Source organism: Gallinula chloropus (genome assembly GCF_964237585.1).
Source record: "Gallinula chloropus genome assembly, chromosome: 8".
Taxonomy (NCBI): domain Eukaryota; kingdom Metazoa; phylum Chordata; class Aves; order Gruiformes; family Rallidae; genus Gallinula; species Gallinula chloropus.
This window is the reverse complement of record NC_140093.1, coordinates 22,256,019-22,265,573: the sequence shown is the minus strand read 5'-3', so window position 1 is coordinate 22,265,573 and position 9,555 is coordinate 22,256,019. Positions and strand designations below refer to the sequence as shown.

The 9,555-nt window shown below is 48.4% G+C and overlaps 1 protein-coding gene across 1 annotated transcript in view; it reads right to left on the bottom strand.

The window, feature by feature from the left end:
• Nucleotides 1-2: 2 nt before the first annotated feature.
• Nucleotides 3-9,555, bottom strand: part of LOC311194472 (ventricular zone-expressed PH domain-containing protein homolog 1-like) — a gene marked incomplete at both ends in the record, with an annotated part of 43,419 nt that continues 33,866 nt past the window's right edge. Inside the window, 3 exon segments of the mRNA XM_084267579.1 lie at nt 3-88; nt 203-257; nt 1,838-1,936. Of these exon segments, the coding sequence (XP_084123705.1) occupies nt 3-88; nt 203-257; nt 1,838-1,936 (240 nt within the window).

The window sequence follows — 9,555 nt, the reverse complement described above, 5'->3', positions numbered from 1 at the left end:
TGTTACCTATTAACATCATCATGTCGCTTGGCAAGTCCCACGGTTTCTAATGCTGGTGCAATAGCTCCACGCAGCTCGGGCAGAGGGACTGGGGAAGAACCACAGTTTGACGGCAATCCCTTCCCCAGACAAGAAGGGGAAAAGGTAATTACACCGGTCCCCAGGCACTTACCTAGACAATTAGTGCTGCTGCAGTACTTACCCAGAACAAACACGTTCTCAAAGGCAGGAAGCATTACAGATTGAGTACTGAAACACTGCAGATGCCAGAGGAATCAGTCTTGAGATAGCTGAACCCAGGGGAGCCTGTGGTAACAGTGCAGCCCTGTGACTGAAGAGAGAAACTGCCTTGAGAAACAAAAAGAATTCACCCATCCACAAAATAACCAAGGAATTGGGTTTCTTTGCTTCATTTGACCTCAATCCTGGTGAAAACACAGCCGTGGGATGCTTTCACGTTTCCCCACGCAGTGGCAGCTGGCAGGCTGCTCACTAGAGCCGGGGGTACCAGGTCTGTCACTGGAGCTGCACGTCTCAGGTCATCTCTCCCAAAGGTGCTCCTGCCCTTAAGTGCTCACGTTCAGAGCTGGAGCACCTCTGCCTTGGCAGCACTAACTGGGCCCGAGGGGGTCAGACACCTGTGGGAATACAAAGCACACGTAGGGCGAGGGGCACAGGACGGCTCTGAAGCAAGGGGCAGCACTGCCACCCCGGGGAACTGGGACTCCTCGCAGGGCTTGCTCTGGCAGCAGGGCACTGCCACTGCCCTCAGCCTGTCCCAAGCCTGGAAGGGACATACCTCGTGCTCTGCCACTGTGTGTGTGTGTGTGTGTGCAGCAGAGACCTATCCAACAGAAGTGCAATCCGATGAACACACTAAGGATTCTTCTAGTTGAAAACAAAGCAGCTGGGAAACTATTATTTTTCCCTTCTCTAGCTCAAATATTTTTCAGCAAGTGCTTCAAAGCCTCAGAAGTGAAGCGCTGGGGTGTTTGCAGCTCGGGAAGCTGTTTCGCAGGACAGCAGGGAGCAGCCGTGCCTGCAGCTGAGCTGCACAGCCCCAAGCACCCCCCTGCCAGCACCAGAAACTTCCTTTGCCTCTCCCTCCAGCTTTTTGTGACCCTCCTGGGGTACTACAGGGCTGCAGGGCCAGCCCAGGCTCCCGTCCATGCTGCACTATGCACCGGGCAGCATTTCTGTGCACCCCATTCTCTGCCCCAAGTTTCACCCCGTGACCACTGTGCAGGGAAAGCATGCTGTGGGAATGAGAAGGGAGGATCCTGCCCGCAGGACTGAGTCATTTTAGCACAGGGCAAAAAGAAATTACCAACGAGGCTCAGCAGGTGAGCAAATCCCATCCCTATCTATCTACAGGTGCACCCCTCATAGCAGCCCTTGAAACACTGGTTAACCCCCCTGCCTCCAGCCTGGGTCAACAAGGGAAATCCCAGTTACCTCTCATTTTTCCTTGGGAAAACACCCTCCCACCCATCAACCCTCAGTCTGGCGACTGGTCTGGGCTTGGCAGAGAAAAATACCAGAAAAATTGAAATCTGGAAGACACTCACTGCCTCACCTTTACAGGAGGGCTGTGACTGCCCTGCCAGCACACCTGCACCCAAAGGGGCACCTGGAATGGCTCCCACTTACTCTTCGAGCTCAGACAAGTGCAGGGCTGAGTGGAGAGCAGTCCACTAGCCTGGAGTTTGGAGCCATTTGAAGCCTAACGCAGCTCTACCCCAAACACCACAGGCTTTTCCATTTTAGCAGCCAGGTTTCACCCCACAAAATGATCCAATACCATACCAGAGTGCCCTGGAAGAAACAAGAGGCTCACCACCAGATCCCCAGCCCTCTGGGTGCACGTGGAGAGGTCCTTCTTCACCTCAGAGAAGAGGTTCAGCACTGCAAGCCCGAGAGCCTTCTCTGAGACATCCTGCAATTGCAAAAGTCCCACTTGGTGCACATTGGCATGGAGCTCCCATACAGAGATACCTGCCTATTGTCACATATGGCATCACTAATTCATTTGATTTGCTGTTGCAGGCACAGCTATTATCTGTGTTCTTTAGGAGACAGTGCAGGATGTCCCCTGGGGAGAGCAGGCACTGGGACACCCTTCTCATGGCTGGCAGCAGCCACCAGGTCTGGGCTTTGCTGTATGCCAGGAATGACCCTGCCCACCTGGACACCCCTAAGACACCCTGGGACAGTCTTGGGTAAATGTATCCTGAGGCTCCTATTCTGCTAATGCTTGATTTTACACCTAGACATCACATAATGCTTGAGAAACCCCCACACACACAATGAGAAGAATGTGCTGTCATCCAAGCATTGCTGATAAAAGCATCAAAGAAAGATGCAGGAGGGGAACTAAACCAGTGCAAGCATAAGTAGTGCTTAAGTATGTTAACGCTCACTGATAGTTGTGCTGTGCAGATTAATAACTCCAAAGGATGTCCTTCCTTCAGCCTGTAAGTATTTTCTGCCTTACACAGTTAAGCACCCTGAAGCCTAGAAGCACACCCACTGCCTTGCAGAAACATCCAGAGGGAAAGGATGAAGCAACACTTAGAGATGCTCAGGTCAACCCAAACTGTGCCTCAATAACTGGGTAAAACAGAGTAGGAAAAAGGCAGGAAAGAGTTTGGCAAGAAGAATACATTGCTCACCAATAATAAAAAAGTATTCATCTTGTTGAAGGTTTCTTGACCTTTTCACATGCTCTGAGAAGAATGGATGCCATCTCTCAGCTGCATAATCAATGGACACTTGGTCTTGAATGTCTGCTTGGGCAAGAAATGTGCATGGGGCAGTGTTGGTGAGACCAGAAACCTTAAACAGGGAAAGCAAAGCACCTCCAAATGACTCCAAACCTGAGCTCAGCTCCCTCAGGCTACACCTCTTTTGTGGAACCCCCCCACCCCAAAAAGGATGGAATCCTAGTTAATTAGTGGTTTGAGGCAAAACCAATTCCTTACAGATGTTTTATTCCTCCCTGTGCTCAAGGTGTCCCATTATCCATAAAATTACACTTAGTCCCAGGCAAGATCCCAAGTGCCAAGAATGCCACAGCCACAGAAGAAACATGACCACTGCCAGCACAGCCCTCTGCCCATCACCTGGAGACACGCTCCCTCCTTCCCGGAAATCCTAAGGAAGCTTTCCCAGCAGTGAGAGTAAGAGCACTTTCTGCTCCTGAAACTAACACTCTAACCTGATCTTGCAACATTTCTGGATGGTATCATCAGCCATTTGGTTTCCTTGATGAACACCAGCATTTCCTTTCCAGGCAAAACTTCTTTTATTACGTGAAGAGGCCATGCAGTGCTATTAAATGAGCCACTGTATCTCTGCCTGCTGCTCCAGAGCTTCAAGGAAACTCTCATTAAGCCCCAGCAATAGCTTCTGAGGGTAACTTCATTCCTCTCTGCAAGCACCTTGTTGACTTTCTGCTTGAAGTTTTCTGCTGGGCTTCTATTTCTTTTTGCTTGGCCTTTGCTCAACAGGCCCATGCTCACAGAGGTAGGCGTGTTCTCATGCCAAGAGGTCTCATGGACCCTGGACCTCCTGTCCCTGCTCACCAGGCTCCCTTGGCCACTTGCTTTGTGCTCAGGATACACCTGATCTCATTTTAAGCACCTTGCAGCTCGTCCCAGGCAACACACAGATGTGTTGATGTGCACACCCACAGATCTCCTGACCCAAGTTGTAAGCCTCACCAAGAGCAGATGGCAGTGTAACACTTCAAAGAGCTTCCCCTGAAGCATCCAACACATCCACTGCAAACCCACTACCTACATCTATCATTTCTTAAGAGTAGGGCATAAGCTGGTACGTGGGGACCATCAGGAAGCCTCACACCCACTTTAGAAGAAATTGGATTGATCTTTAACGTACAGGCAGTGCAATTTAATTGCAGCATTAGTAGGTTATAGTCTGGTTCTCTAATATATATTCAAGCTCTTAATTGACCAGAGCATAGTATAACCAACTTGATCTGATTTCATGGCTCTCGGGCTCTCTCTCTCAATGTGTGATGTCTGAAGGGGGTTCAGCTGCTGCCACAGCTCAGTGGGGTCTGTGCAGCCCGTTTTGGAGAAGCACAGCAGCTTTGCTCACATAAGCCAGAGTGCTCATCACATACCCAGTTGGACGGATATATTCCCCCTTCTATCTCCCTTTATTCTGCCTCAGAATAAAGGATCATCCTCCAGTCCTGTGAGTGTCCTTTTCAGCTTTCCAAGCTCCAAATGTTAAGGTGGTTTTACAAGATAAAATCAAAAATAAACACAAGAAAACATAGTCACTCAGCTGTGATTCTCAGATTGACCTGGGGATTCAGGAATTAATCCCAGCAGGAGCTTCATGGCTAAACCTCTCAGGCAGCCCTGGGTCTCGGGTCCCTGGATGTTACTGGGCAATTTCCACAGCCGTTGCTGAAAGCACATATTTTACTTTCCCAGCAATGTGATGAGTCTGTTATTTCTGCACAGTATGTGTCAGCAACACCAGCCAGGAATCTGCTGTGTCCACAGTGACCTCTGTTTAAACCTGTCCTCTCTGCTTGCTGTGTTAGTCCCTCACCCATGTCAGCCAGTGCCATGCCACACAAACACCGCCTTTGCGAGCATCTCTGCTCCTACAACAGGAGGGTGGACGTGTAAGTTCCCCACTTATGGCAAATGAAAACAGACAGGCAAATTAATCACAGGGGCAGGCAGGATCACCATCTTGAGGTGTTTCTCTAGAATAGAATACAAAAAGTAATGTAGCTATCAAATGACTGGTCCTAGCATGGGAACAAGTAGAACAGAGGCAGCACAAGTTCTAGAAACCTGAAAAGATCCCTTCTAGGAGAAACAGAGGCTCAGTTTCCAGCAAGGAAAAGATGAAGCTATAAAAGCACATTTTCCATGCATATTTGGTATACTGAAGCTTATAGAAATACTGAGATTTTTGTTTTAAATTCTTGCACAGTAGATTGAGGTCTAGATTTTTGACTAAACCAGAAGGGAAGGAGACTTTATAGCAGCTCAGCGCATGGCCAGGGTAACCCTACACTGAATCCCTGCAGCGGCATCACTCCTGTTTGCCCTAAGCCAGAAACAACCCGGGCTGATTTTCCAATCTCCATGGGCCAGCCACTGTGGACACCTTACCTGGGCCAGACTTGTGCTGTTACTGTCCCTGGAAGCTATCAAGACAAAGCTAAAGCCAAAGCCCACAGTACCGCTTGCCAGCATCCCACAGCTCTTTGCTTCGGGCTGTCTACAGAAGTCGATCCGACAGCCAAAGTCTCAGCACAGCCCTGGAGCCGTGTGGTATATCCGAGTCACCATCCGCTGATGACGTACCAGCAACATTTCAAGGTTGCTTGAGCTTGTTTAGATTTGCAAAAGCTTTTTCTGCATGTGCCTTGGATATGAATATCAAGGTCTCATGTTTCCTTGGCTGACCAGGGGAGCCTCATAATTGAAAGCAAAAGTGCCTCAAGGAGAATTACAGAAGGGCGAGGATATTCAAACTTTCCTCCCCCACGACACCAACAATTCTTTCTCTCCTCCTTTATTATTTAGGTTTAAAACTAAATTATCTCATGAAACTGCCCGGGACATGGAAGAGATCTTGCCATCCCTTACCAGGATGGGGGGAGCACCCAAACAAACCAACAGCCGCGAGCGCTCTCCCGGCTTACCGCCGTGCTGAGCCTTGCTCCCAGGCCTGGGAGCAGCACAGCCAGAGCCAAGCTTGTGAAACGTCAGTTTCTCCTTAAAAAAAGGACAATTGCAACTGATGTAGAACCAGTGTGAAACTTCTCAATAGCCATTTTCCTGAGCAAGTGATTCTGCTGACACAACAGCACGCCCTTTCCCTTGGCTGCCAGTAGCAAGGGCCGTCTGAGCCTGGCTTGCAGAGATTATTATTGAAGCTGGTTCGGACTCTCTTGATGCTGGAGACACCAGCTATCAGTGTTGGACTGTGCAGTTGTAGAGAGGCCACAGAAACAATCTGTAAGATCAGAAATCCCTATTTCTTCTGCTACTGGCAGTTTCCGTACCCTGACGCAAGAGCCACCCTCCGCTCACACAGAGCAAAACCCCTAGCAAAATGGGTATCGAACCAACCCCTCTGAGAGCTTAAGCCAAGCACAGTAACACCAGTAACACAGTTCTTCTCTTTCCCCTAGTCAAATACAAATCAAACCGACCAATGTGGTTTTCATCAGTGACCCCATTACTGTGATCCCTACCGTGCTTCTTAGTGCATCGCTGTCCCAACTGTGGGTGACCTGTCAGACCTCCCCAAAATCCCTGTGCCACAGCAGACCAATAGTGGTCAGATCTAAGCAGGCTCAGTCAGGGAACAGGCTCCTACAGACCCGAAACCAAGCTGGAAAGGAGTTAGTCATTTCTGCTCTCCGTATTGCTACGCAGTCGGTAATATCTGTGTCAAATAAAACCACAGGATGACTGTTGCAGCCCTGTCTGGAAGTTTCACTGCTGGCTCTCTTCCCTCCCTACTGCTTAGTAATCAAGGGATTATACAAACATAAATTGATGGAAAAAATCGTTTTGAAAACCCAAATGTCCCCAGATAAAGTCAGCAATCTGTGCACAAGCCAAGTGCTAGCCTGGATTTCGGTCCTTTACCCATTCCCTGTAGTGCTGAATCAATGAAGCAGTGCTGACACCAGCCAAAATTACTTCCTTTGTTTCCCCTGGGCTTGTTCTTCTTTCACTGATGTGTGAAGTTTGTGTGCACACATGAAGGAAAAAGGCAGGCACCTCTTTCTCCCCCAGTCCTGCCCCCTGTGACCCCATCCCACCTCACCTTATAGAGACCCCGACCTCAGCACGAGCTCCCACTTAGCACAAGGACATCTTTTTCCTACAAAACAAGTCAGTTTCTAATACATATTACAATATCATTACAGCTGTGCTTGTTTCAGGACCATTCCTGGAGTGTAATTGAATATAAAGACTCCACACACATGCAGTAGTTTTACAGGTGCGTTTTGGCACTTCTGAGATGCAACAAAGCCACCGCCAACTCCAGCAACAAGTCCTCGTCCAGGTCCTGCTGCACACTGCAGCAGGGGCAAGGTGGCACCGGCCCTGTGGCAGCTGTCTCAGCTGAGGGCCTGGATCCCACCAGGAACACACACCCGTCTCTGGAAGAGACCCCAACAGCTAATCAAATCTGCTGATGACTCACACCAACGCCTGCCCCAGGCTGCCAGGCTAGGGTCACCAGCTGCCACCACATTTGGGGAGTTTGAATCTAGATAGGGGAGTTTTGCCAAGTAACCTTGTTTTGTGGCTTTGTTTCTCATGAAAACTTGTCTGGCTGCTTCCTCAGAGGTTGATTTCACCAATAAGGGTTTTGCTGCTACTCAAAGACACTTCCCTAATCAAACACTGGGAAGTTTATGGGAGTTTTGGAAGAAAACAAAATAAAAGCCACAGATGCCTCTAAAAAAAGGTTTAAAAAATAATTACCCACCCCCCCAACCCAAAAAACACTTTCTAAAGATTTTCTGCCAAAAATGCCCCCCCCCTCAAACCACCCTAAACCCAACACCAAAACAGAGATGGAGAGCACCTTGGTGCAGAATACCTCCAAAAAATGTTGGGCGAAGCAAACAGGTCACCCTCCAGGAGGGAACAGACTGACTTGCAGAGGGTCTCTCTGGCTGGGATTACACTGTACCTTCAAAGTCTCACTTCACTTTGCAGTATAAACCTGACCCAATTAACAAAGGACTGCAGTTACGATTGGAATCTCTGCTGAAATCAAAAGCACGGATACTACGTGTGTTTCAAAGCAGAGAAAGCTGAAGCTTGAGAAATATATACATATATTTTTTAATGTCTTTGTTTGTTTGTTTTCATCATTAACTTACAAGGTTATTGCACCAAAGAATAATTTCCCTGTAACACCCAGTGAACAAACGACTCTGAATCCTCAGCACTCAGCTAGGTAAAGCCCTTGCTTCTGGAAATCTGCCACTATGTAAGAGGACAGCAAGAGCGATTCCATCTCTTTTTAGAAGTGTATTTACCTATTTGTGGAGCCAAGAGCCAGACCGGCCAATGAAGGCTGTGAGCAGTGCAGCTGCCTTCATTTATACGTGATGAAACCCTGCAGCACAATGTATTCTCACCCAGAAGAGTCCCAGTGACCCCATCAGGAAAGCTCGTTGGGGACCTTCTCCAGGCTCTTCCTCCTAGACCATCTCTGGGAGCTGAGGTGGCAGACGGTTTCTGCTGCAAAGAGAAAGGTGTTGGAAAGCCTCAAAAGTACAGCTGGAGGAAGAATTAAACCCACAGAAACACAAGACAACCTTCTCCCTCATTAACTCTGAGCAGAGTCCCAAAATTTTGACAATATTTGTCATCCCAATGGGAAGGAAAACATGAAATAGCAAGTCTCTGGAGAATGACTTCTCAAATTCCATCAAACTACAGGGAAGCACATCTTTCGGAGGAGCTTCACACCAAAGTACATCCACACCATTGCCCAGGCAGCTCACAAAACCTGATAGTGCTGTGTCTGAATGACCCAGAAAACCAGGAAATGCGGTGAGGTGGGTGAAGCGGTAACGTGGGACAAAGAGCTGGCTGGGTTTTTTCAGTCACTGCTCGAGTTGGATCTGTTTCAAATTGCCCAGGTTAGACATTCCCCTGTATGTATGTACACATGCCACTTTCAGGAATAACAAGCTGCTAAGGACTTCAGCACAGCCACCCACCACTTGCAGCTGCAAGGGAGCGAAGATACTGTGTTTGCCTGTACTTCTTTCCTGGAAGTAAAAACATCTATCCCCCAGACCAGTCCATCAAGGGCTTTAAAGCTGAGTATAGCGTTTAAGAAAGAGCACTTACTGAGAAACTGCTGCCACAAAACCTTCACAGGCTCAGCAGAACCCCCAATCAGCCCACGCAGGACATCTCTAAGCAGCCCCCAGGGTTTCTGCTGCAAGTCCCTGTATCCCCGCTTCCCCCACCGAGGCTGCCAAAGGCACCTGTATCCATCAGAAGTCATTCCTGGGCAAAGGTCTGAAACCACCAAGAACAGAAGCTAAACCCACAAACTGAGGTGCTTGCTGAGGTTACATTAGTGGATGAAATCGAAGCAATGGGTGCACTTACTGCTAACAACTACACATCAATTATTTATTCCCATGTGCTCATCTTCAAAGGGTGGTTTGTTATTTCCAGATTGCAAAGCACACCAGGAAGTTTTTGGTTCATCTTTTCCTTTCCTTGCTATTGTCTCTAGGCAGATTATTAAATTTCAATATGCATTTCTACATTAATATTAATTTTACAGCCATGTGGTGGGTGGTTTTCCTAGATGCACGAATCCCTTCTGTCTCAGAGCGTACAGATTTCGCTCTGGTGGATGCCTTTGAGGCATTAAATAGCTTGTGGCTCCTGATGGGTGTTTGTGTTTTCCACACAAATTGGTGATTGCTGTTCCATTAACACTGGGTACCCTGGGGCAACACCACTCGTGGGCTCTGCTCCAGCAAGTGGCTTGTAACTGCAC